Source organism: Melanerpes formicivorus, unplaced genomic scaffold (assembly GCF_026170545.1).
Source record: "Melanerpes formicivorus ecotype bairdi unplaced genomic scaffold, bMelFor1.0.p_v2 SCAF_89, whole genome shotgun sequence".
NCBI lineage: Eukaryota > Metazoa > Chordata > Aves > Piciformes > Picidae > Melanerpes > Melanerpes formicivorus.
In genome coordinates, this window is record NW_027142441.1 from 681695 (window position 1) to 708349 (window position 26655).

Here is a 26655-nt window from a genome sequence, read left to right on the forward strand (position 1 = left end):
CAAAGGTCACCTAGGCCAGCCTTAATGCAACTAGAGCAGGTTGCTCAGAGCCCCAACCAACCTGACCTGGCATAGTTCTAGAGATGAGGCATCTACCACTTCTCTGAGCAACTTTGACCAGCCTCTCACCACCTTCAGCATCAAAAATGTCTCCCTTCGACCTAGTTTAGTTCTCCTTTAGTTTAAACCATCACCCCTTTTCCTGTCACTGCAGGTCCTGCTAAAGGTCTGTCCCCAGCTTTCTTATCAGCCTCCTCAAGTACCAAAAGGCCACAAGGTCCCCCTGCAGCCTTCTCTTCTCCAGGCTGAACAACCCCAACCCTCTCAGCCTGCCCTCACAGCAGAAGTGCTGCAGCCCTTGCATCATCTTTGTGGCCTCCTCTGGACCTGCTCTAACAGTACCATGCCCTTGTTCTGGGGGATCCAGAGCTGCCCCAGCACTGCAGGTGGGGTCTCAGCAGGGTGGAGCTGACTCTGCTGCCCACGGTGCTGGGGATCAGCCCAGGGCACGGCTGGCTCAGGGCTGAGGTCAGTATTGTTCAGGTTCGGCTTCGGCTTCGGCTTCGGCGCTTCGTCTCTTCGGCTTCGGGACTTCGTCTCTTCGGGGCTTCGTCTCTTCGGGGCTTCGGCTCTTCGGCATTTCGGCTCTTCGGCATTTCGGCTCTTCGGCTCTTCGGCATTTCGGCTCTTCGGCATTTCGGCATTTCGGCTCTTCGGCATTTCGGCAATTCGGCTCCTCGTCATTTCGGCTCCTCGGCATTTCGGCTCCTCGGCATTTCGGCGCCGTGCGGCCCCGAGGCCCTTTAAGGAGGCGTTGCCCGGGGCGGGTCGCGGAGCCCATTGGCGCCACGTGTCGCTGCCATGGCGGCGTCCGGCCGGGCAGGCTCGCTGGGGCAGTGGCGGCGGGACCCGCGGTGACAGATGTATTTGAAGAGGCCGGCGGCCGGCCTGGCCTTCTGCCTCTTCTACCTGGCCTCTTGCTTCACCAACAAGGTGAGGGCGGGCGCGGAGCGTCCCCGGTCTCGGCGGAGGGCGCTGGGCAGGGGATCCGCTGCAGCCGGAGCTGCGTCCGGGAGGGCGGGAGAAGCGCAGGGACCCCGGAGGAGGATGAGGAGGAGGAGGAGGAGGGACAGTGTCATCTGCTTGTCCTGCCGGAGGAGATAAAGGGGAGGATATCGTGTGTGTGCATGCAGCGTGGGTTACGGAGCCGGCGGCCAGGCTGCCGCGGCAGCATCAGGGATGCTGAGCTCCTGCCGGTACTGTGCTCTCGCCCCGAGCGCCTGGGCATTCCCCAGAGGAGATCTCTGTTAGCTGGAACAACTATCCCCAGGTATCCAAAGCGAAAATGGGAAGTGTTCGAGGTGTTACAGCATCAGTGCAACAAGTGTTAGCTTCCGCAGACCCCTTGACAGTTTAATTAACGCCGCAAATCAAGGGCAAGGAATTGGTTTTCCCCTTGATCGCCTGCTGGTGTTGCTGGAATGTCCCTGCAGGAGGAGAGGCAGGCTGGAGGTGGTGACATGGTGTAGTTTAAGCACTGTTTGAAGGATTTTTTCACTCTGGGGGGGGGAGATAGAGCAGCCGCTCCTTGCTGTCCTGCTTATCAGAGACGGTGTCAGTGTGGCTGGCGCCGATTCCTGAAAGCAAAGCTGGGTTTGGAGGGGATTTCTGCAGGGAGAGGCAGAGGAAAGCAGCATTTCAGAGGTGGAAGTGAAATGGCTTCTCAGCGCTGGCCTCTGGTTTCTGTTCCAAGGTACTTTTGCCATTAAGGGTGCCCAGAAGTAGGCTGAAGTCCAGATGTGAGGCAGAGAGATCATACCCGGGGTGTGACAGCCAGCTGGGAGCTGTGGGTAGTTAAACAGGGGCTGGAAGACCTGCACTGGGAAAGGTAGTTGAAGGTGGAAGGACTTTGACCTGGAGCCTCCCTTTTCCAACCTAAATCCAGCTGGCAGCCAGGCACCAGTGGTGTGCCCCAGGGAGCAGTGCTGGGCCCTGTGCTCTTTAACATCTTCATTGATGATCTGGATGAGAGGGTGGAGTCAGTCATCAGCAAGTTTGCAGATGACACCAAGTTAGGAGCAGATATTGGTCAGTTAGAGGGCTGAAGGGCTCCACAGAGGGACCTTGCCAGGCTGGACAGATGGGCAGAGGCCAACAGGATGGCATTCAACAAGTCCAAGTGCCAGGGGCTGCACTTTGGCCACAGCAACCCCAGGCAGAGCTACAGGCTGGGGGCAGAGTGGCTGAGAGCTGCCAAACAGAGAGGGACCTGGGGGTGCTGATTGACAGTCACCTAAACATGAGCCAGCAGTGTGCCCATGGGGCCAAGAAGGCCAAGGGCATCCTGGCCTGCATCAGGAAGAGTGTGGCCAGCAGGAGCAGGGAAGTCCTTGTGCCCTGTGCTCAGCACTGCTGAGGCCACACCTTGAGTCCTGTGTCCAGTTCTGGGCTCCTCAGTTCAAGAAGGACATTGAGAGACTTGAAGGTGTCCAGAGAAGGGCAAGAAAGCTGGGGAGGGGTCTGGAGCACAGCCCTGTGAGGAGAGGCTGAGGGAGCTGGGGTTGCTTAGCCTGGAGAAGAGGAGGCTCAGGGGAGACCTCATTGCTCTCTGCAACTACCTGAGGGGTGGTTGTGGCCGGGAAGGGGTTGGTCTCTTCTCCCAGGCAAGCAGCACCAGAACAAGAGGACACAGTCTCAAGCTGTGCCAGGGGAGGTTTAGACTCGAGGTGAGGAGGAAGTTCTTCACTGAGCGAGTCATTCGTCATTGGAACGGGCTGCCCAGGGAGGTGGTGGAGTAATCGTCCCTGGAGGCGTTCAAGAGGGGATTGGATGTGGCACTTGGTGCCATGGTCTAGTCATGGGGTCTGTGTTGATAGGTTGGACTCGATGATCCTTTCCAACCTAAGTGATACTGTGATACTGTGAAATGTAGGTTTTAGTGCAAGACAGTGAAAAATCACCAGGTTGTAAACCTTCCCTGGGGTACCTAAATGGAAGTGGAGGGATGGAAAGTGCATTGTCCTGGTTTTAAAATGCATGTGGCAGTTCAGACAGGTACCACAGCCCTTTGCCTTGTCTGTACCTTGATGCCAGCTTCTTAGTGACACCCCCCACCCAAACACTGCACCTTGCACAGTGCTGAGCAGTTTCCCATCTGCTGCAAGCCTCCAGCTCCTCCTTTTGCCATTGACAGCTTCTGCTGGCTCCTAGAAAGAGTGGCAGGTACCTTTCCTTCCCTCTGAGGAAGCTTCAGCCATCCTCTGCCTTTACAGAAGTGGTGTTTGCATGCTGCCTCACAGGAAGCTGTGAGATGCTGTTATACACATGGCAAAGCAGATTTATTTCTGCCTCATGTTTCCACAGGTACCTCTGGGGTGGGAAAAGGCACTGCTGGCATCCATAGGCTCATAGAATCAATAAGGTTGGAAAAGACCTCAGAGGTCATCAAGTGCTATAGCAATGGCACAGAGGCTTTCCTTTTCTCCCCCCCATATATTGCCTCTCCAAAGGGCTTTATGGACTGGGTATTATTTTACACAAACTGGAGAGAGCCCTGCTGAGGAAAAGGGCTTGGGGGTGCTGGGTGAGGAGAAGCTCAACAGGAGCCAGCACTGTGTGCTGGCAGCCCAGACCCAGCCATGTCCTGGGCCGATCTCCAGCAGTGTGGGCAGCAGGGGGAGAGAGGGGATTCAGCCCCTCTGCTCCGCTGAGACCCCTCCTGCAGTGCTGGGGCAGCTCTGGAGCCCCCCAGCACAAGAAGTTCATGGAACTGTTAGAGCAGGTCTAGAGGAGGCCAGGAACATGCTCCAAGGGCTGGAGCACCTCTGCTGGGAAGGCAGGCTGAGAGAGCTGGGGTTGTTCAGCCTGGAGAAGAGAAGGCTGCAGGGGGACCAGAACCTGAAGGAGGCTACAGGAGAGCTGCAGAAGGACTTGTGACAAAAGCATAGAGTGTCTGGACAAGGGGTGATGGCTTCAAATTGGAAGAAGCTGGATTTAGATCAGTGATTAGGAAGAAATTCTTCCTCAGGAGGGTGGTGAGACACTGGATCAGCTTGCTCTGAGAAGTTCTGGAGGCTCCTGGGCTGCAGGTGTTGAAAGCCAGGTTGGATGAGGCCTGCAGCAACCTGGAATAGTGGATGGAGACCCTGCCCATGGCAGAGGGTTGGAACTAGATGATCTTTAAGGTCCCTTCCAACCCAAAGCATTCTGTGATTCTGTGATAGTTAGGTCTGTAAGATGGATGAAGGGCACCAGTCCCTGGAGGTGTTTAAGGCCAGGCTGGATGAGGCTCTGGCCAGGCTGATCTAGTGTGGGGTGTCCCTGCCCATGGCAGGGGGGTTGGAACTGGATGATCCTTGTGGTCCCTTCCAACCCTGACTGATACTGTGATACTAGGAATTAATCAGCAGGAGACAATTGTGTTAAGGTTATTGGTCTGCCAAGGCTGCCTATGTCAGGTGTGATTCCCTCTGACCCTTGCTTGTGTCCTTTTCATAGAATTATAGAATCAACAAGGTTGGAAAAGACCTTTGAGATCATCAAGTCTAATCTGTCACCCAACACCTCATGCCTGCTAGACCATGGCACCAAGTGCCACATCCAATCCCCTCTGGAACACCTCCAGGGATGGGGACTCCACCACCTCCCTGGGCAGCACATCCCAATGGCTAACAACTCTCTCAGGGAAGAACTTTCTCCTCACCTCCAGCCTAAACTTCCCCTGGCACAGCTTGAGACTGTGTCCTCTTGTTCTGGTGCTGCTTGTCTGGGAGAAGAGACCAACCCCCACCTGGCTACAACCTCCCTTCAGGGAGCTGGAGAGAGCAAGAAGGTCTCCCCTGAGCCTCCTCTTCTCCAGGCTAAGCAACCCCAGCTCCCTCAGCCTCTCCTCACAGGGCTGTGCTCCAGACCCCTCCCCAGCTTTCTTGCCCTTCTCTGGACACCTTCAAGTCTCTCAATGTCCTTCTTGAACTGAGGAGCCCAGAACTGGACACAGGACTCCAGGTGTGGCCTCAGCAGTGCTGAGCACAGGGCACAAGGACTTCCCTGCTCCTGCTGGCCACACTCTTCCTGCTGCAGGCCAGGATGCCCTTGGCCTTCTTGGCCCCCTGGGCACACTGCTGGCTCAAGTTCAGGCAGCTGTCAGTCAGCACCCCCAGGTCCCTCTCTGTTTGGCAGCTCTCAGCCACTCTGACCCCAGCCTGTAGCTCTGCCTGGGGTTGTTGTGGCCAAAGTGCAGCCCCTGGCACTTGGACTTGTTGAATGCCATCCTGTTGGCCTCTGCCCATCTGTCCAGCCTGGCAAGGTCCCTCTGCAGAGCCCTTCAGGCCTCTAACTGACCAATATCTGCTCTCAGCTTGGTGTCATCTGCAAATTCACTGATGACTGACTCAATCCCCTCATCCAGATCATCAGTGAAGATTCATCCTTTTCCCATTCAGTGCTGTGCTCAGGGAGGGAAAGAGCAGCTCAGGAGGCAGCCTGCTCTCTGGCTTTCTGTGTTCCCTCCTGTACTTCAGTGTCTGCTGCCTTCCAGGGTGGCTGGGGCAGCATCCAGCAGTCCTGGCATGGGAAGAGACCTTCCTGAGTAATGTGTTTTGAAGTCTTTCAGTTGCATTTATTTTGGTAGAACCTTCCTGTGGCTTGTTGCTCTTGTGATTTGATTGTTTAATGCTATGAGGCTGTAGGTGTTCAATGTCCAGTAATTGGGTGTTTGTCTTTCCAGTATGTCCTGTCTGTCCTGAAATTCACCTACCCTACCCTTTTCCAAGGGTAAGTACCATTGGAAGCACACAGCTGCTTGAGAGGTGACTTTGAGTCAGTCAATGTCTTGCTTACTCCATGCTGCAGCTAACTTCAGTGCCTGCTGTCATTACTGCCTCTGGCTGGCTGGAGAATGCACTTCATGAAGCCCTGGGGAAGCATTCCTTAATGTCTCTTGATTCATTTTTAATCATGGTGGTGCTGATGTAACTCAGATTTATGGGCTCCATAATAGCTCATTGTTCTGAAAGTCCTCACTGCCAGCATGGAAAAGTAGCAATTGGACTAGAGCCTGGCTCTTGTGTTGCCAGCAGGTCCACAGAGGTGATTCTGCCACTGTCCTCTGCTCTGGGGAGACCTCACCTGCAGGGCTGTGTGCAGGGCTGGAGCCCTCAATATAGGAAATACCTGGAGCTGATGGAGCAGGTCCAGAGGAGGCCATGAAAATGCTCAGGGGGTTGGAGCAGCTCTGCTATGGGGACAGGCTGAGGGAGCTGGGGGTGTTCAGTCTGGAGAGGAGAAGGCTCCAGGGAGACCTAATAGCAGCCTGCCAGGACCTGAAGGGGCTACAGGAACGCTGCAGAGAAACTGTTTGCAAAGGCCTGCAGGGACAGGAGCAGGGGCAATGGCTTCAAACCAGAGCAGAGCAGATTGAGATTGGCTGTGAGGAACAAGTTCTGCACCAGGAGGCTGCTGGAACACTGCAACAAGTTGCCCAGGGAGGTGGTTGAGGCTCCATCCCTGGAGATATTCCAGGTGAGGCTGGGCAGGGCTCTGGGCAACCTGATCCAATTGAGGATGTCCCTGCTGGGTGTGGGGAGGTCAGACTGGCTGAGCTTTGGAGCTCCCTTCCAACCCAGCCCATTCTATGACATGGCACTGAGGGACACCGTGCAGCTGAGCTGTCTTCTTCTTTTCTCCAGCTATGCTAATGAAAACCAACCTTGAATCCATCTTCAAGCATGTGCAAATGCCATGCTGCTTACTTTTCAGGCTCAGCCTTTCTTGTAACTCTGCATCTCAAGTGGCTGTCATGTCTTAGTGATGGAGATGAGACTTTCCTGTTCTGCCAAGTATCTCTGCACACCAGCAGTGCTGTTAGTGGAATGAATCTGGCCTCCAGAGTCAAGGCTTCACTTGGTTGTGCTTTTGAGACAGCAGGAAGATCTGCAGACACCTCAGTATCTTTGCTAGAGTTAGAATAGAATAGAATAAACCAGGTTGGAAGAGACCTTCAAGATCATCAAGTCCAACCTATCATCCAGCACCATCTGATCAACTAAACCATGGTACCAAGCACCCCATCAAGTCTCCTCCTGAACACCTCCAACCACCTTACTTGGCAGCCCATTCCAATGGCCAATCTCTCTCTCTCTGTAGAACTTCTTCCTAACCTCCAGCCTAAACCTCCCCAGCACAGCTTGAGACTGTGTCCTCTTGTTCTGCTGCTGCTTGCCTGGCAGAAGAGACCAACCCCCACCTGGCTACAACCTCCCTTCAGGAAGTTGGAGAGAGCAATGAGGTCTCCCCTGAGCCTCCTCTTCTCCAGGCTAAGCAACCCCAGCTCCCTCAGCCTCTCCTCACAGGGCTGTGCTCCAGACCCCTCCCCAGCTTTCTTGCCCTTCTCTGGACACCTTCAAGTCTCTCAATGTCCTTCTTAACCTGAGGGGCCCAGAACTGGACACAGAAGGAAACAAGTAGCTTGCTTTAAAGCTTAAAAGAGCCCCACAGGCTGCATCACTACTCATTTTGTTTTACCTCCAAGCATTTCTAAGGCCTCACAGTTGTTTAATTGACCAAGGAACAGCTTTATGGCAGGATGAGCCATAGAATCCTACAATGGTTTGGGTTGGAAAGGACCTTAAAACTCATCCAGTTCCAACCCCCTGCCAGGCAGTGGGAGCTGTGTCACAGAGAAAGAGCAGACAGCTGCAGAAGCCTACAAGGACTAAAGCCTTTCCTGTCCTGTTTAGAGACAGGGCCTGTGCCAGTCCCCCAGGCTTTCAGCTGGTTTGGGTGAGAAGCTCTAGTTCATAGCTTCAAAGAAAGGTTGGAGTTAGAAGAGACCTTAAAGCTCATCCAGCTCCAACCCCCTGCCATGGGCAGGGACACCTCCACCAGCCCAGGCTGTAAGTTAATTTGCCCTTCCTACACACTGCTGGCCTGGGGTGCACCCACTGCCACCACAGAGTCATAGGACAGGCTGAGGAGGAAAGGACCTCAAAGATCATCCAGCTCCAACCCCCTGCCATGGGCAGGGACACCTCCCACCAGCACAGCTTGCTCAAGGCCTCATCCAGCCTGGCCTTGAACACCTCCAAGCAGGAGGCAGCCACAGCCTCCCTGGGCAGCCTGTGCCAGAGTCTCACCACCCTCCCTGCAAAGAATTTCTTCCTCATTTCCCATCTCAGTCTCCCTTCTCCCAGCTCAAAGCCATTGTCCCTCGTCCTGTCTCTCCCAGCCCCTGTCAACATTCCCTCCCCAGCCCTCCTGGAGCCCCTTCAGGCACTGTGAGGCTGCTCTGAGGTCTCCCTGGAGCCTTCTCCTCTCCAGGATTCCCCAGCACTGAATACCCTGCAGGACTTCAGCTCCTGGTGGGAGGAAAAGGCCTTTTTACCCTTCCCTGCTCAAGCCTGCAGGGGGAGGGGAAAGGAATTTCTCCCCTTTGTCTTCCCCCATTCCAACCTGGGCAGACAGAGGGGTGGGAAGGGGCTGGTGGAGCACCCTGGGACCCCAGAGAAAGGGCAGGCACCTGGGGTCATGGACGTGCTTGTGGGGAGAGTGTGTGTGCCTTCTGAGGTGGTGCTCAAGAGGGTTAAAAAGGACAAACCATTCAGAAGTGCTCTTTTGTCTCTGTTTGTTTTAGGTGGCAGACATTAGTGGGTGGACTTCTGCTTCACATCTGCTGGAAGCTGGGCTGGGTGGAGATAAACTTGTGTTCAAGGTACTGTGGGCTTCTCAGCCTCTGCTCCCTGCTGGCTTCCTCCAGCCTCCTCCACAACCTCCTGGGTTGGGACTTAGTGCTGTGGGGTCACAGGATCTCAGCTCACAGGGTGTCAGGGGTTGGAAGGCACCCAAAAAAGAAGCATCAAACTTGGCAACTGAAACTTACTGCTAAACTTACTGCACCTTTCTGCTAAACCAAGTGTTGTTCTAAAGGAGATTTGTCATCTCTTAATGTATCTCAAATGTGGTCTGGAAATAAGGAATTTCACAGTCTCACAGAATCACCAAGACCTCGAGGATCATTGAGTCCAATCTGGCACCACAGACCTCATGACTAAACCATGGCACCAAGTGCCACATCCAATCCCCTCTTGAACCCCTCCAGGGATGGGGACTCCACTACCTCCCTGGGCAGCACATCCCAATGGCCAACAACTTTCTCAGTGAAGAACTTTCTCCTCACCTCCAGCCTAAACCTCCCCTGGCACAGCTTGAGACTGTGTCCTCTTGTTCTGGTGCTGCTTGCCTGGGAGAAGAGACCAAGCCCTTCCTGGCTACAACCACCTTTCAAGTAGTTGTAGAGGGCAATGAGGTCTCCCCTGAGCCTTCTCTTCTCCAGGCTAAACAATCCAAGCTCCCTCAGCTTCTCACAGGGCTGTGCTCAAGGCCTCTCCCCAGCCTTGTAGGCCTTCTCAAAGAATCATAGAATCAACAAGGTTGCAAAAGGTTTCAAGACATCTTCCAGTCCAACTCCCCTGCCAGAGCAGGAGCATAGAATCCAGCACAGGTCACACAGGAACACATCCAGACAGGGCTGGAAAGGCTCCAGAGAAGGAGACTCCACAACCTCTCTGGGCAGCCTGCTCCAGGGCTCTGGGACCCTCACAGTGCAGAAGTTCCTCCTCATGTTGAGGTGGAACCTCCTGTGCTGCAGCTTCCATCTATTGCTCCTTGTCCTATCCCAGGGAGCAAGTGAGCAGAGCCTGTCCCTGTCCCCTCCCTCCTGACCCCCAGCCCTCAGCTATTGATAGACATTGATCAGATCCCCTCTCAATCTTCTCTTCTCCAGAATAAACACCCCCAGGTCCCTCAGCCTCTCCTCCCCAGGCAGTGCTGCAGTCCCTTCAGCATCCTCACAGCCCTCCACTGGACCCTCTCCAGCAGAGAGAGGGAGTTACTGACTTGCTGAAATGCAAGTGTGTGTGTGTGTGTGTGCTGGTGTGTGTTGTGCTGCACAGGAGCAGGGGAGATCCTGTGTTTGAGGCTAATGAATGTGCAGTGACACACTTCAGCTGATCATGGAATCACAGAAGGGGTTGGGTTGGAAGGGAACTTAAAGATCATCCAGTTCCTGCTCCCTGCCAGGGTGGGGTTGTCCTCATCACACAGCTGTTCCTGTCCCCTCATCATCCTCATAGTATCATTCAGGGTTGGAAGGGACCACAAGGATCATCTAGTTCCAACCCCCTGCCATGGGCAGGGACACCTCACACTAGATCAGGCTGCCCAGAGCCTCATAGACTCCCTTGGACTCTCTCCAGTACATCCCTGACCTGGGGAGCCCACAACTGGATGCAACACTTCAGATGTGGTCTCACCAGGGCAGAGTAGAGGGAGGAGAACATCCCTTGAGCTCCTGGCTACGCTCTTCTGAATGCACTTCAGGATCCCCTTGGCCATCTTGGCCATAAGGGCACATTGCTGTCCCATGTAGAACTTGCTGTCCAACAGGACTGCATGGAGCTGCTTTCCAGCAGGTCAGCCCCTAGCCTGTACTGGTGCATGGTGTTGTCCCTCCCCAGGTGCAGGACTCTACACTTGCTCCTCTTGATCCCCATTAGGGTTCCCTTTGCCCAGCTCTCCAGCCTGAGCAGGTCTGGCTGGATGGCAGCAGAGCCTTCTGGTGTGTCAGCCACTCCTCAAGGTTTGCTACCACCAGCAGGCTTGCTGAGGCTCCACTCCTCCAGGTTGTGGAGGAAGGTGTTGAATAGTACTGCACCCAGTACAGACCCCTGAGGGAAACAGAAGGTTTTTATTCCCCAACATACTGTAATTTAGAATAGAATTAATCAGGTTGGAAAAGACCTCAGAGATCATCAAGTCCAACCTCTCACCCAGCACCATCTGATCAACTAAACCAGGGCACCAAGTGCCTCAGCCAGGCTCTTCCTAAACACCTCCAGGGACGGGGACTCCACCACCTCCCTGGGCAGCACATCCCAATGGCCAATCTCTCTTGCTGGGAAGAATTTCTTCCTCACCTCCAGCCTAAACCTCCCCTGGCACAGCTTGAGACTGTGTCCTCTTGTTCTGGTGCTGCTTGCTTGGGAGAAGAGACCAACCCCCACCTGGCTACAACCTCCCTGCAGGGAGTTGGAGAGAGCAAGAAGGTCTCCCCTGAGCCTCCTCTTCTCCAGGCTAAGCAACCCCAGCTCCCTCAGCCTCTCCTCACAGGGCTGTGCCCCAGACCCCTCCCCAGTTGTCCCATCTCCATCTCCGGATAGAACTCAAAGCTTTACATTTCTTCGAAGCTTGGAAGACATTAAAGCAAGCCCTGCACAAGGACATCTGCTGCTGCTGAAGAGGGACAGTCCTGATGCAAGGAAAGCTTCGGTGAAGAACGAATTCTGCGGACTGGAGGCCACTAGATGTCAGCACGCCACAGGCAAAGGCTTTGAAATGCCCCAGGAGAAGCCTCCTCGGTTCCAGCGCTGAATCACAGCAGAGGAGGGATTGGAAGGGACCTCTGAACATCATCGAGGCCAACCCCCCTGCCACAGCAGCATCACCCAGGGCAGGTCACCCAGGAACACATCTAGATGAGGTTTGAAAGTCTCCAGAGAAGGAGACTACAACCTCTCTGGGCAGCCTGCTCCTGGGCTCCAGCACCCTCACACCAAAGAAGTTTCTCCTCAAGTTGAGGTGGAACCTGCTGGGTTCCAGTTTGTGTCCATTGCTCCTTGTTCTATCACAGGACACCACTCAAAAGAGCCTGAAGCCTTCATCCTGACACCCACCCCTCAGATATTGATAGGCATTGATCACATCCCTCTCAGCTTTCTCCTCTGGACTCCTTGAGTCCATCAGCAGTAAATTTGCAGATGACAGCAAGCTGGGGGCAGGAGTTGATCTGCTGGAGGGTAGAGAGGCTCTGCAGAGGGACCTGGACAGGCTGGACAGATGGGCAGAGGCCAAGGGCAGGAGATTGAACACATCCAAGTGCCAGGTGCTGCACATTGGCCACAGCAACCCCAGGCAGTGCTACAGGCTGGGGGCAGAGTGGCTGAGAGCAGCCAGGCAGAGAGGGACCTGGGGGTGCTGGTTGATGGTAGGCTGAACATGAGCCTGCAGTGTGCCCAGGGGGTCAAGAAGGCCAATGGCATCCTGGCCTGCATCAGGAAGAGTGTGGCCAGCAGGAGCAGGGAGGTCATTCTGCCCCTGTGCTCAGCACAGCTGAGGCCACACCTTGAGTCCTGTGTCCAGTTCTGGGCTCCTCAGATTAGGAAAGATGTTGAGCTGCTGGAAGGTGTCCAGAGAAGGGCAACAAGGCTGGGGAGGGGTCTGGAGCACAGCCCTGTGAGGAGAGGCTGAGGGAGCTGGGGTTGCTTAGCCTGGAGAAGAGGAGGCTCAGGGGAGACCTTCTTGCTCTCTGCAACTCCCTGCAGGGAGGTTGTAGCCAGGTGGGGGTTGGTCTCTTCTGCCAGGCACCCAGCACCAGAACAAGAGGACACAGTCTCAGGCTGCACCAGGGGAGGTTTAGGCTGGAGGTGAGGAAGAAGTTCTTCCCTGAGAGACAGTGATTGGCCATTGGGATGTGCTGCCCAGGGAGGTGGTGGAGTCTTCATCCCTGGAGGTGTTCCGGAGAGCTGTGGCCATGGCCCTTGGGTCTATTGTTTGGTGACCATGGTGGGGTTGGGTTGATGGTTGGAGTGGATGATCTCAGAGGGCTTTTCCAACCAAACAATTCTATGATGCTGTGATTCTTAGGGTTTGTGGGTATCCTACTGCTTCCTCTTGCTCCCCTCCCCACCTTCACTGCTCCCCCTTGCAAGGGGCTCTGGTGCCACTGTGTTGCTTCTGAAGGGTGAATGGTGACTGCAGAACTTGCATCCAGAGCAAGGACTCTGTGGAGCTCAGGAGAATACCTGTGGCATCTGCATAATGCTTCCAGCCCTGTGATCTGCCACACAGCCACCTGAGTCTGCTGTGTTCTGGTTGGCATTTCTCAGAGTGCTGAGTTCTCCTCACAGCTGAGCAGCAGCTCAGAGCTTCAGCCACAGCTCCCAGGGCTGGGCTTTGGATCTCACCCTGCCACCAGGCTCCTCAGCTCTGCTGTATCTCTGAGCCTTCCTCTTCAGCCTGTGCAGCTCTGCATTGCCAAGAGAAAGAGCTCCTGGTTGCTTTCCATGCAGGGCAGATTGCTGGGGCTGACACGTTGCAGCAAACATCCCTGCAGTGCTTCTCCATCCTGAAACTGCCTCCTGGCAGCCTGCAGCCCTGCCCTTGCAGCACGGAGACAGCAGCTGAAGCCCTTTGCCCTGGCACTTTGCAGCGCTGCATGGGAGCTGAGACACATTTGGCATTCCTGGAATTGAGTGGTGGAGAAGGTGGAGGAGTGCTGTGTTCTGAAGGACATCCCAGGCTTCATCCTCCCTGTTTCACCCTCTTGCTTTTTTACTCAATTTTCTCCGTTTCCTTTCCCCTTTCCCCTTTCCCCTTCCCCTTCCCCTTCTCGCTTTCCCTTTCCCTTTTCCCCTTCCCCTTCCCCTTCCCCCTTCCCCCTTTCCCCTTTCCCCTTTCCCCTTTCCCCTTTCCCCTTTCCCCTTTCCCTTTCCCTTTCCCCTTTCCCTTTCCCTTTCCCTTTCCCCTTTCCCCTTTCCCCTTTCCCCTTTCCCCTTTCCCCTTTCCCCTTTCCCCTTTCCCCTTTCCCTTTCCCCTTTCCCTTTCCCCTTTCCCCTTTCCCCTTTCCCCTTTCCCCTTTCCCCTTTCCCCTTTCCCCTTTCCCTTTCCCTTTCCCCTTTCCCTTTCCCCTTTCCCTTTCCCCTTTCCCCTTTCCCCTTTTCCCTTTTCCCTTTCCCTTTCCTCTTTCCCTTTTTTCTTTTTTCTTTTTTCTTTCTCATTTTCATTTTTTTCTTTTCCCTTTCCTCTTTTCCTTTTCCTTTTCCTTTTCCTTTTCCTTTTCCTTTTCCTTTTCATTTTTCTTTTCCTTTTCCTTTTCCTTTTCCTTTTCCTTTTCCTTTTCCTTTTCCTTTTCCTTTTCCTTTTCCTTTTCCTTTTCCTTTTCCTTTTCCTTTTCCTTTTCCTTTTCTTCTTATTTCCCTTTTCCTTTTTTATCTTTTTTCTTTCTCATGTAAATTGTTTTCTTTTCCCTTTCCTCTTTTTAATTTTTTCCTTTTCCTTTTCCTTTTTTTTCTTTATCTTTTTTTTGTTTTCCTCTGCCTTTTCCTCTTTTCCTTTTTTTCCCTTTTCCCTTTCCCCCTTTTTTTCCTCTTTTCCTCTTTTCCTTTTTTTTTCTACCCCCTCTGCTCTGCCCTGGGGAGGCCTCACCTGCAGTACTGTGTCCAGTTCTGGGCTCCCCAGCTCAGGAAGGGCAAAGAGCTGCTGGAGGGAGTCCAGCTCAGGGCCACTGAGATGCTGAGGGCACTGGAACAGCTCTCATGGGAGGGGGAGGCTGAGAGCTGGGGGGTGGTTAGCCTGGAGAAGAGGAGGCTGAGGGGGATCTGATCTATGTGACAAAGATCTAAGGGGTGGGGGTCAGGAGAATGAGGCCAGACTCTCCTCAGTGGTGCCCACTGACAGGACAGGAGGTAATGAGCCTAGGCATGACCATGGGAAGTTGCTTCTAAACATGGGGAGGAGCTTCACTGAGGGTGGCAGAGCCCTGGAGCAGGCTGCCCAGAGAGATTGAATCTCCATCTCTGGAGACTTTCAAGCCCCATCTGGCTGTGTTCCTGTGTCCTGCCCTGGGTGATCTTGCTCTGGCAGGTGGGATGGACTTGGTGATGTTCAGAGGTCCCTTCCAAGCCCTACCCTTGTGTGATTCTGTGAATGGGGGCTGCAGTGTCTTTAGTCCTGGGAAGCCTTTGGATCAGGCCTTTGGATCGCTGCTACTCCTTTCCTCCCTTGCTCAAAGTCCTGTGTTATTCTCTCTGACACTCACCACCCACTTCTTCCCTTTCCCCCCTGAAGTGTCAAGCTCAAAAAGGAAAGGAAAAAATGCAAACTGTGAAGCCCCCTCTCAGAGCTGAAGGCTGATCCTTCTGCACCAGCCAGGGCTAAAAACAGGCATGAGATCAATCTCTGGTGACTTCATTCCTCCATTAGTTCTCAAACTGCCTCTGGGAGTTTGGCTTAGCCTCGGGACTATCATTAGGAAATCTCCAGAGAGAGGCTCCCCCAGGGACAGTCTGATCCTTGGGAAGAGCCTGGCTGTCAGTCTGGCTGGGAAGTGACTGTGTGGGTGGGCAAATCTCTTGGTGTGGAGTGCAAAGGTGTGCTGCCTGTGCAAGGGCACCACTTCATCCCTTCAGTGGTCAGGGGTTTGGCCTTTTGGCAGCCAGGAGATCCAGCTGAAATTTCTCTCCCTGAACACCAAGAGGAGTAGTTGCTGTGGGACAAACTGTTCTGCAGGGAGAGCAGCCAGGCAAAGAGTGAAAGAACAAAACTCTATCTGCAGCTAGCTCTGTTTGGGATGAGATGAAGTGGTTAATTCCTCTTTTCTGCACAGGAGGAGTATTGAACACTCAGGCAGGCTGGGAGAGTTGGGGCTGTTCAGCCTGGAGAAGAGAAGGCTCTGGGGAGACTTCAGAGCAGCCTTCCAGGACCTGAAGGGGCTCCAGGAGAGCTGGTGAAGGACTTTGGACAAGGGCTGGGAGTGCCAGGATGTAGGGTGATGGATTGAAGCTGGAAGATGGATTGAGACTGGAGATGAGGAAGAAGCTCTTCCCCATGAGGGTGGTGAGACTCTGGCACAGGCTGCCCAGGGAGGCTGTGGCTGCCTCCTCCCTGGAGGTGTCCAAGGCCAGGCTGGATGAGGCCTTGAGCAAGCTGTGCTGGTGGGAGGTGTCCCTGCCCATGGGGGGGTTAGATGATGTTTAAGGTCCATTCCAACCCTCCCCATTCCAGGATTCCATGAAGCTCAACCTGCCTTTCCTAAGAAGGAGAAGGTTTGTGGGATCCACTTCTGCTGGGATCATTCCATGGCAGGGGGTTGGAACTGGATGGTCTTGAAGATCCCTTCCAACCCAAAGCTTTCCATGGTGCTATGAATGTGCACACTTCTGGCATCTCTGTACATCTGTCTTTATTGTTCTACTCCTTGCCAGCAGCTTGCTGCTGCCTGGGTGTGATCAGAATGTGGTGAAGTAATGGGATTTTAATTGTTTTCACAGGTCTGAAATCCTCTCCTGGCTTTCCTGCTTCAGTGCTCTTTGTTGGTGTTATCTATGCTGGCTCTAGGGCACTGTCTAGATTGGTAAGAAAACACACAAGTACAAGTTAGATCTCTATTCCTTCTGCTTTAGGGGAGTTAGACCCTGGAGGGGTCTACAGGAAAGCTGGGGAGGGGACTTTTCACAGGCACTTAGAGTGACAGGATGAGAAGCACTGGCTTTGAGCTGGGAGGAGGGGAGATGGAGACTGGAGATGAGGAAGAAATTCTTTCCAGTGAGGGAAGAGTCTTGCACCTGGGAAGGAACAACCCCAGCGAGCAGGATAGGTTGGGGCTGACCTGTGGAGAGCAGTGAAAGGGAAAAGGACCTGGGAGTCCTGGTGGATGGGAGGATGACCATGAGCCAGCAGTGTGCTCTGGTGGCCAAGAAGGCCAAGGGCATCCTGGGCTGGATTAGAAGGGCTGTGGGCAGCAGGTCAGAGAGGTTCTCCTGCCCCTCTACCCTGCCCTGCTGAGGCCACAGCTGCAATCTTGTGTCCAGTTCTGGGTCCCTTGCTCAAGAAGGACCTCAGGGAGCTGCTTGAGAGAGTCCAGCACAGAGCCACAGAGCTGCTGAAGGTAGAGGAACATCTTCCTCATGAGGAGAGCCTGAGGGAGCTGAGGGCTCTGGAGCTTGGAGAGGAGGAGCCTGAGGGTGAGCTCCTTGCTGTTGCTAAAGCTGTGCAGGGTGATGCCCAGAGGCTGGAGCCAGGCTCTGCTGGGGGATGCCCAATGCCAGCACAAGGGGCAGTGGTGGAAGCTGAGGCAGAGGAAGTGCCATGGAAACAGGAGGAAGGATTTTTCCCCTGTGAGGTGCCAGAGCCCTGGAGCAGGCTGCCCAGGGGGGTTGTGGAGTCTCCCTCTCTGGAGGTATTCAACCCCCACCTGGCTGTGTTCCTGTGTGAGCTGCCCTGGGTGGTGCTGCTCTGGCAGGGGCTTGGACTGAGTGAGCTCTGGAGGTCCCTCCCAGCCCCTCACACTCTGTGACTCTGAGAAGCTGCTGGCTGTAACTTTGCAAAGTAACTTTGCCTGGGGCTGCAGGATCTGTGGGAGATCCTTCCAGGGGAAAAGGTGAAGACAGTTTCTGGGAGAACCTTTTGGTGCTTTACAGGATTTGAAAAGGTGAATTGGAAGTTGGGGACAAGATGCTGGGGCAGGGTTAGAGTGAGCAGTTTCAGAGCCTTTTGAGGCACAGTGATTACCACATGTTCAGAGGCTTTCAAGCCTGCTTTCATTCAAGCTGAATGCTTTTCACCTAAGTGAAGTTCAACAAGAGCAAGGGCAGGGTCCTGCATCTGGGTGGAGGCAATCCCAGGCACAAATGCAGGCTGGGCAGGGACTGGCTGGAAAGCAGCCCTGAGGAGAGAGCCTTGGGGGTGCTGGGGGAGGAGAAGCTCACCAGGAGCTCTCAGTGTGCACTTGCAGCCCAGAAAGCCAACCAGAGCCTGGGCTGCAGCAGGAGAAGTGTGGCCAGCAGGGCAAGGGAGGTGATTCTCCCCCTCTGCTCAGCTCTGGGGAGACCCCACCTGGAGTCCTGCCTCCAGTTCTGGAGCCCCTATGACAAGAGGGATCTGGAGGCGCTGGAAGGTGTCCAGAGCAGGGCCAGGAGGATGAGCAGAGGGCTGGAGCACCTCTCCTGTGAGGACAGACTGAAGGAGTTGGGGCTGTTCAGGCTGGAGAAGAGAAGGCTCCCAGGTGACCTCATTGTGGCCTTCCAGGATCTGCAGAGGGCTCCAGGAAGGCTGGGGAGGGACTGCTCAGGATCTCAGGCAGTGCTAGGACTAGGGGGAATGGAATGAAGCTGGAGGTGGGGAGATTGAGGCTGGAGGGGAGGAGGAAGTTCTTCCCCATGAGAGTGGTGAAGCCCTGGAATGGGTTGTCCAGGGAGGTGGTTGGGGCCCTGTCCCTGGAGGTGTTTAAGGCCAGGCTGGATGAGGCTCTGGGCAGCCTGATGTAGTGTGGGGTGTCCCTGCCCATGGCAGGGGGGTTGGAACTGGCTGATCCTTGTGGTCCCTTCCAACCCTCACTGATACTATGGTACTATATCATCTTTCCTGAACAGAAAGGCAGTGACAGGGGTCTCTACAATCCAGCAGTGTTTCACTGCAGGCTGCAGGGCCAGATCCTGCACTGAATAGAGTAGAATAGACCAGGTTGGAAGAGACCTTCAAGATCATTGTGTCCAACCTATCATCCAACACCACCTCATCAACTAAACCATGGCACCAAGCACCCCATCAAGTCTCCTCCTGAACACCTCCAGTCATGGGGACTCCACCACCTCCCTGGGCAGCACATCCCAATGGCCAATCTCTCTCACTGTGTAGAACTTCCTCCTCACCTACAGCCTAAACCTCCCCTGGCACAGCTTGAGACTGTGTCCTCTTGTTCTGGTGCTGGGTGCCTGGGAGAAGAGCCCAACCCCCACCTGGCTACAGCCTCCCTTCAGGGAGCTGGAGAGAGCAAGAAGGTCTCCCCTGAGCCTCCTCCTCTCCAGGCTAAGCAACCCCAGCTCCCTCAGCCTCTCCTCACAGGGCTGTGCTCCAAGCCCCTCACCAACTTTGTTGCCCTTCTCTGCACTGCTTCCCTTCTGCCTTCTCTCAGTGCATCCCAAGCTGGTCCCAGAGCCAGCTCACTCCTGCCAGCTCTTGCACCCCAGGAAGGATCAAAAGGGAATTTTGGACAAGATTCTGCTTGTAGCAGTCCCTTGAGCATCCCAGTGTAGAGCAGGGCAGGAAAGGACAGGAAGTCTCACTGCTCACAAACAAGGCTGGGGCCTCCTCCTGTGAGCTGTGGAGAGCACAGGCCCATGCCTGCAGGTTAGCTCTGTCTCGGGGTGATTGCACTCACTTCCTCCTGTTTCCTTGTCACAGCAAGTTCCACTGGGCTTCCCTGGGGTGAAGTGAGCAAAGAGCCCTGCCTGGAAACAGGCACCAAGCCTTGGCAGGAGCATCTTCTCTGTCTGCTCACCTGGGAGGTGGAGGAGTTGTGAATCACATCCTCTCTGCTATGTCTTTCTTGCTTCCTCCTCACCCCCTCAGTTCCCTTTCTTCCCCTCCTGCCCCTGCTCTGATCACTCCAGAGGGGGAGAGTGGCAGAGGGGCTGTGAAGGGCTTTGATTTGTGTCCCAAACTTTCCTCAGCAGCATCTCCCATTTCCAAACCACTTTTTGTTGTATTCAAGTCAGGGTTTTAGAGCCCTAACTCTGTGGCCATTTGAAGAGGACAGACAAAAGGCCAAGCAGTGCTGAGCCAGAGTTACTATGGAATGCCTTAAGGCTGGGGCTAAATTGCATCCTAGGAAGAGGTTTTACTTACAGTAACTTTGTGTGCAACAATTTGGTGGTTGGATCCAAAGCACTGAGGGCAGCAGCACAGGGAGGGGATTCTGCCCCTCTGCTCTGCCCTGCTCTGCTCTGCTCAGCCCCCACCTGCAGCACTGCCTCCAGCTCTGGGGCCCCCAGCACAAGAAGGACCTGGAGCTGCTGGAGAGGCTCCAGAGGAGGCCATGAAGATGCTCAGGCTGGAGAACCTCCCCTGTGGGGGCAGGCTGGGAGAGTTGGGGCTGTTCAGCCTGGAGGAGGCTCCAGGGAGACCTCAGAGCAGCCTTCCAGTACCTGAAGGGCTCCAGGAGAGCTGGGGAGGGACCCTTGACAAGGGCTGGGAGTGATAGGATGAAAGACAATGGCTTTGAGCTGGGAGAGAGGAGATTGAGACTGGAAATGAGGAGGAAATTATTGACAGTGAGAGACTGGCACAGGCTGCCCAGGGAGGCTGTGGATGTCCCCTCCCTGGAGGTGTTCAGGGCCAGGATGCCTAGAGCCTTGAGCAAGCTGGGCTGGTGGGAGGTGTCCCTGCCCATGGCAGCGGGTTGGAACTGGATGATCCTTGTGGTCCCTTCCAACCCTGGCTGATACTATGATACTAGTCAGGAGGTGTTGGGTGACAAGTTGGACTTGATGACCTCTGAGGTCTTTTCCAACCTTGTTGATTCTATGATTCTATGGATGATCCTTGTGGTCCCTTCCAACCCAGCCCATTCTATGAATCTCTGAAGGCAAATGAACTCTCCCAACTCACAGCTGAGTTAGGTGACCTCAGCAGTGTGCTGGAATTCACTGAGTTTGTTCCTGAAGCAGCAATTCTCTGCACTTCTGTGACCAGAGCTGGGGAGAGCCACATTCAAGCACTCCTCAGTATTGGCAGGGCTGCAGTCTCCATCTCTGCTGAGGCCTCTCCCTTGGGGTGCTGGCAGTGCCCCTGGCCAGGACTTGAGGGCTGGGGCTGGAGGAGAGCTGGGGCTGGAGGAGGGAGAGTGGAACTGGGGGAGAGCTGGGGCTGGAGGAAAGCTGGGGCTGGAGGAGAGTTGGGGCTGGAGGAGGGAGAGTGGAACTGGAGGAGAGCTGGGGCTGGAGGAGAGCTGGGGCTGGAGGAGGGAGAGTGGAACTGGGGGAGAGCTGGGGCTGGAGGAAAGCTGGGGCTGGAGGAGAGTTGGGGCTGGAGGAGAGCTGGGGCTGGAGGAGAGTTGGGGCTGGAGGAGATCTGGGGCTGGAGGAGAGTTGGGGCTGGAGGAGAGCTGGGGCTGGAGCTGGAGGAGGGAGAGTGGAACTGGGGGAGAGCTGGGGCTGGAAGAGAGCTGGGGCTGGAGCTGGAGGAGGGAGAGTGGAACTGGAGGAGAGCTGGGGCTGGAGCTGGAGAAGGGAGAGTGGAGCTGGAGGAGAGCTGGGGCTGAGGCTAGAGGAGAGCTGGGGCTGGAACTGGAAGAGGGCTGAGGCTGGGGGAGAGCTGGGCCTGAGGCTGGAGGAGAGCTGGGGCTGGAACTGGAAGAGGGCTGAGGCTGGAGCTGGAGGAGGGCTGAGGCTGGAGCTGGAGCAGGGCTGAGGCTGGAGCTGGAGGAGGGCTGAGGCTGGAGCTGGAGCAGGGTGCTCAGCTCTGGACTGTGATGCATTAACAAAAGTATGCAGAGCTGCAAGGGGAGGTTTGTCCAGAATCTATTCATCCTGCCTGCCCAAGCAGTAAACCTTTCTCTTCCTAAGCATTAAGCCCACTCACAAATCTAAGAATTACTCACATCAAAGACAACAGACATGTGGGGAAGGTTAGCTGGGCTAGGCAAACTGGAGCCATGGTTGGCTCCAAAATGCACTGGGAAGAGCCAAAAGCAGGGGGGAGGAAAGCAAAGCCCAATAAATTGGCTTAGCACAAGGAAGAATGCAAATTGTGCTGTCAGCTTCCCTTGTTCATGAGCAGTGCTTCTGCTTCCTGTTATTGTGTCAGGCTCAGGATGCTCCTGGTAAATGCTTCTGTGCTCAGGTGTCCAGCAGCAGGGTTGAGATTGGTTTGCAGAGTCACAGAGTCACAGAGCTGTCAGAGCTGGAAGGGAGCTCAAGGCTCAGCCAGCCCCAACCCCCTGCCATGGGCAGGGACACCTCACACCACAGCAGGTTGCTCACAGCCACATCCAGCCTGGCTGCAAACACCTCCAGGCAGGAGGCTTCCACCACCTCCCTGGGCAGCCTGTGCCAGGCTCTCACCACCCTCATGGGCAACAACTTCTTCCTCACATCCAATCTCAATCTCCCCACTTCTAGTTTTGCTCCATCCCCCCAGTCCTATCACTCCCTGACAGCCTCAGAAGTCCCTCCCCAGCTTTCTTGGAGCCCCCTGCAGATCCTGGAAGGCCACAATGAGGTCTCCTGGGAGCCTTCTCCTCTCCAGCCTGCACAACCCCAACTCTCTCAGGCTGTCTCCAGAGCAGAGCAGCTCCAGCCCTCTGCTCCTCCTCCTGGCCCTTCTCTGGACACCTTCCAGCACCTCCAGATCCTTCCTGGCACAGAGGCTCCAGAACTGGCCCCAGAGCTGCAGCTGTGGTCTCAGTAGTGGAGCAGAGGGGCAGAGTCCCCTCCCTGGCCCTGCTGGCCACACTTCTCTTGCTGCAGCCCAGGCTCTGCTTGGCTCTCTGGGCTGCAAGTGCTCCCTGCTGGCTCCTGCTGAGCTTCTCTTCCCTCAGCACCCCCAAGGTCTCCAAGGCTGCTCTCAAGCCAGTCCCTGCCTAGACTGGATTTGTGCCTGGGATTGCCCTGACCCAGCTGCAGGACCCTGCCCTTGGTCTTGTTGAACCTCCTGAGGTTGGCTTGTGCCCACCTCTGCAGCCTGTCCAGGTCCCTCTGGATGGATCCCTTCCCTCCAGCTGTCTGCTGCACCACACAGCTTGGTGTCAGCAGCAAACCTGCTGAGGGTGCACTCAGTGCCACTGTCCACGGCACCCACAGGGATGTTGAACAAGCCTGGTGCCAGGGCTGATCCCTGAGGGACTCTGCTTGTCCCTGGCCTCCCCTTGGCCATGGACCATTGCCAGCCACCCTTTGGGTGCAGCCCTCAAGCCAGTTTTGTACCCACTGAATGCTCCATCCATGGAACCCCCCCTGCAAGAGCCAGTGAAGCTGAGGCTGCCAAATCCATGCCCCTGGTGTTTGTGTGACTTTTTCCCCCCCCTTTGCTGGCTAATTTAGAGGTGTTAAAAGTTCCCTTGGTGCAACTTGTCTTTATGGATCCACCCAAGCTGTCACTGAGATGTTTAATTAGTGATGGTTATCCACCAGGAAAAGCCCAGGGAAGCCAGAGACCTGCAGGCAAAGTTCCACTGAAGAGAGAGGTGCTGCTGATCACTGAGGCATTTAACTCATTCCCTGCCTGTGTGGCTCAAGGACTGCCCACAGGAGGGGAAATGCTGCTTCCTACAACTGCCTTTAGCCTCAAGTCTGTCGATTATCTTAATCAGAGCAGAGAACTGCTGCTGTTTCAGCTGTCTGAGGGACCAGGGATCTGATCAGGAGGAAGTGTTTATCCACCACTAACCCTGGCTGGGCTTGCCTGGGGGCAGTGGGTGTTTGATTCTTTGCTGTTAGCACTGGGGTTTGGTTCTGGATGATTTCATGTTGGGATGGGGTCCAGATACCTCAGTGGGTGTGATTTCAACATCACTCCTGTAGGAGCTATCACACTGCTCCCCTAATTTCAGGCAGCTCTTCCTAGCAGTGCCTGATAGCAATCACCTCAGCTCATCCTGCCCAGGGTTCTGTTGCTAGGAGGCACGCTGTGGTTTGTTTGTACCCGTAGATGGGAACACTTAAGGAGAGCTGTTGGCTCTGGAGGCTGCAGTGAGGCAACCCTAGAAGCAGAAACCTGGAGCTCAGCTCACTGAGGCAGCTGTGTCCAAACTGATTGGGGACTTGGGAGTGGGGGAAGCAGCAAGCAGTGTGCCCAGGCAGCCAGGAGGGCCAAGGGCATCCTGGCCTGCATCAGGAAGAGTGTGGCCAGCAGGAGCAGGGAAGTCCTTGTGCCCCTGTACACTGCACTGGTTAGGCTGCACCTCGAGTACTGTGTCCAGTTCTGGGTTCCTCAGTTTAGGAAGGAGGTTGAGCTGCTGGAAGGAGTCCAGAGAAGGGCAAGAAAGCTGGGGAGGGGTCTGGAGCACAGCCCTGTGAAGAGAGGCTGAGGGAGCTGGGGTTGCTTAGCCTGGAGAAGAGGAGGCTCAGGGGAGACCTTCTTGCTCTCTCCAACTCCCTGAAGGGAGGTTGTAGCCAGGTGGGGGTTGGTCTCTTCTGCCAGGCACCCAGCAGCAGAACAAGAGGACACAGTCTCAAGCTGTGCCAGGGGAGGTTCAGGTTGGATATTAGGAAGAAGTTCTACACAGAGAGAGTGATTGCCCATTGGGATGTGCTGTCCAAGGAGGTGGTGGAGTCCCCATCCCTGGAGGTGTTCAGGAGGAGACTTGATGGGGTGCTTGGTGCCATGGGTTAGTTGTTTAGGTGGTGTTGGATTGGTTGATGGGTTGGACTCGATGTTCTTGAAGGTCTCTTCCAACCTGGTTTGGTTTATTCTAAGTAAGCAGGGTCCCTGCACCATGAGCTGCTGATTTCTCAGGACTTCTCAGGATCTCAGGCAGTGATAGGACTAGGGGGAATGGAATGAAGCTGGAGGTGGGGAGATTGAGGCTGGAGGGGAGGAGGAAGTTCTTCCCCAGGAGAGTGGTGAAGCCCTGGAATGGGTTGTGCAGGGAGGTGGTTGGGGCCCTGTCCCTGGAGGTGTTTAAGCCCAGGCTGGATGAGGCTGTGGCCAGGCTGATCTAGTGTGGGGTGTCCCTGCCCATGGCAGGGGGGTTGGAACTGGCTGATCCTTGTGGTCCCTTCCAACCCTCACTGATACTGTGATACTATGATACTATGACTGGAGTGGATCTAAGTCCCTTTCAGTTGTGGCCTGGCTTTGCAGCTTTATAAGAACCCCCCCCCCCCCAGTAAAACCCCCAACCACAAGCATGTGAACAGCAGTCCCAAGAGGAGTGTCCCTTGCCCCATGTGTGTGAGTGCTGTGGGTTGATGTGGGTGTTTTTGCTCTCTCCCCATGCAGCCCATCCCGGTGTTCCTCACCCTGCACGGCGCAGCGGAAGCTCTAACCTGCAGCCTCCAGAGGCTGCTGCAGAAAGAGGTAACTGAGCCCTTAGGGGATGCATTCAAGGGGCCTCCTGGGATCTGACAGACACCTGGCTTCTTTTCATACAATCACACAATTGTTTGGGTTGGGAAAGCCCTCTGAGACCACCCAGTCCAACATCCACCCAGCCCCACCATGGCCACCAAACCCTGGCCCCAGGTGCCATGGCCACAGCTCTCTGGAACACCTCCAGGGATGGGGACTCCACCACCTCCCTGGGCAGCCTCTGCCAAGCCCTGACCACTCTTCCAGCAAAGACATTTTGCCTCCTCTCCAACCTAAGCCTCCCCTGGCACAACTCCAGGCCATTTCCTCTCCTTCTATCACCTGAGCCTAGGGAGCAGAGCCCAACCCCCACCTCCCTGCAGCCTCCTCTCAGGGAGCTGCAGAGAGCAATGAGGTCTCCCTCAGCCTCCTCTTCTCCACACTCAACACCCCCAGCTCCCTCAGCTGCTCCTCCCCAGCCCTCTTCTCCACACCCTTCCCCACCTTGGTTGCCCTTCTCTGGACCTGCTCCAGCCTCTCAATGTCCTTCTGGGAGTGAGAGACCCAAAACTGACCCCAGCACTCTATACAGTGAGGGTGGTGAGACACTGGCACAGGTTGCCCAGGGAGGCTGTGGCTGCCTCCTCCCTGGAGGTGTTCAAGGCCAGGCTGGATGAGGCCTTGAGCAAGCTGGGCTGGTGGGAGGTGTCCCTGCCCCTGGCAGGGGGTTGGAACTGGATGAGCTTTAAGGTCCCTTCCAACCCAACCTATTCTACAGACCTGTGTACAGACCTGCCCCAAGACCTGTTACAGTCAGGAGAGTAAATGCCTCTCCCTGTGGGAAGAGCTGGGATTGTTTCTCCCCAGCTGCCCTGGGAATCCTTCTTCTGAGGAGAGGAGAGGAGAGGATAGGAGAGGAGAGGAGAGGAGAGGAGAGGTTCAGAGAGGAGAGGTTCAGAGAGGAGAGGTTCAGAGAGGTTCAGAGAGGAGAGGTTCAGAGAGGAGAGGTTCAGAGAGGTTCAGAGAGGTTCAGAGAGGAGAGGAGAGGAGAGGAGAGGAGAGGAGAGGAGAGGAGAGGGGAGGGGAGGGGAGGGGAGGGGAGGGGAGGGGAGGAACCCCAGCATCCCAGCACCACTGTGCCCATGCTTTTCTGACTGCCCAGGTTGCTGCTGTGGGGCAGCATTGGGAAGTCATTCGTCACAAAGTCATTCCAGCAGAGCCCCAGCAGTGGCTTGCTGTGGAAGGAATCTTTCATTCCTTTCATCTCTTGTGTGTACAGAAGACAAATAAACAGCCCCAAGTCTGCTGCTCCCAGCAGAGTGAGGAGGTTATGGTTAAAGGACATTGCAGTGTGTACCATGGCGTGGCCCCCAGGCATTGTCCTCTGATTCCTGCCCCTGTCACAGGCTTTCATAGTTTCCATTCAGCTCACATGTTTATGTCTCCTCCCTGGAAAACAAAAGCACTGTGGACAAGGATCATGCAAACACAAGTCTTGCTGGGAGGCTTCTGGAGAAGAGAAGGCTCCAGGGAGTCCTGGAGTTTCAGTACTTAAAGGGAAAAGTACTTGAAGGGAATTAAAGAGGATTGTTTAGCCTGGAGAAGAGGAGGCTCAGGGGAGACCTCATTGCTCTCTACAACTACCTGAAGGGAGGTTGGAGCCAGGTGGGGGTTGGGCTCTTCTCCCAGGCAAACAGCACCAGAACAAGAGGACATAGTCTCAGGCTGCACCAGGGGAGGTTTAGGCTGGAGGTGAGGAGAAAGTTCTTCCCAGAGAGAGTTGTTAGCCATTGGGATGTGCTGCCCAGGGAGGTGGTGGAGTCCCCATCCCTGGAGGTGTTCGAGAGGGGATTGGATGTGGCACTTGGAGCCATGGTTTAGCTGTCAGGAGGTGTTGGGTGACAGCTTGGACTTGAGGATCTCTGAGGTCTTTTCCAACCTTATTGATTCTGTGAAAGCTGAGGACAGAGTTTGAGCAGGGTCTGTTGTGACAGGGCAAAGGGTGATGGTCTGAACTAAAAGAGAGACATTCAGGGT

At 55.1% G+C, this 26655-nt stretch overlaps 1 protein-coding gene across 1 annotated transcript in view; it reads left to right on the plus strand.

Moving 5' to 3' along the window:
* Positions 1 to 839: 839 nt before the first annotated feature.
* TMEM241 (transmembrane protein 241) overlaps positions 840 to 26655 on the plus strand; it is a gene marked incomplete at its 3' end in the record, with an annotated part of 49646 nt that continues 23830 nt past the window's right edge. The window contains 6 exon segments of the mRNA XM_068165455.1: positions 840 to 993; positions 5726 to 5772; positions 8630 to 8707; positions 16101 to 16122; positions 16124 to 16183; positions 24550 to 24627. Of these exon segments, the coding sequence (XP_068021556.1) occupies positions 922 to 993; positions 5726 to 5772; positions 8630 to 8707; positions 16101 to 16122; positions 16124 to 16183; positions 24550 to 24627 (357 nt within the window).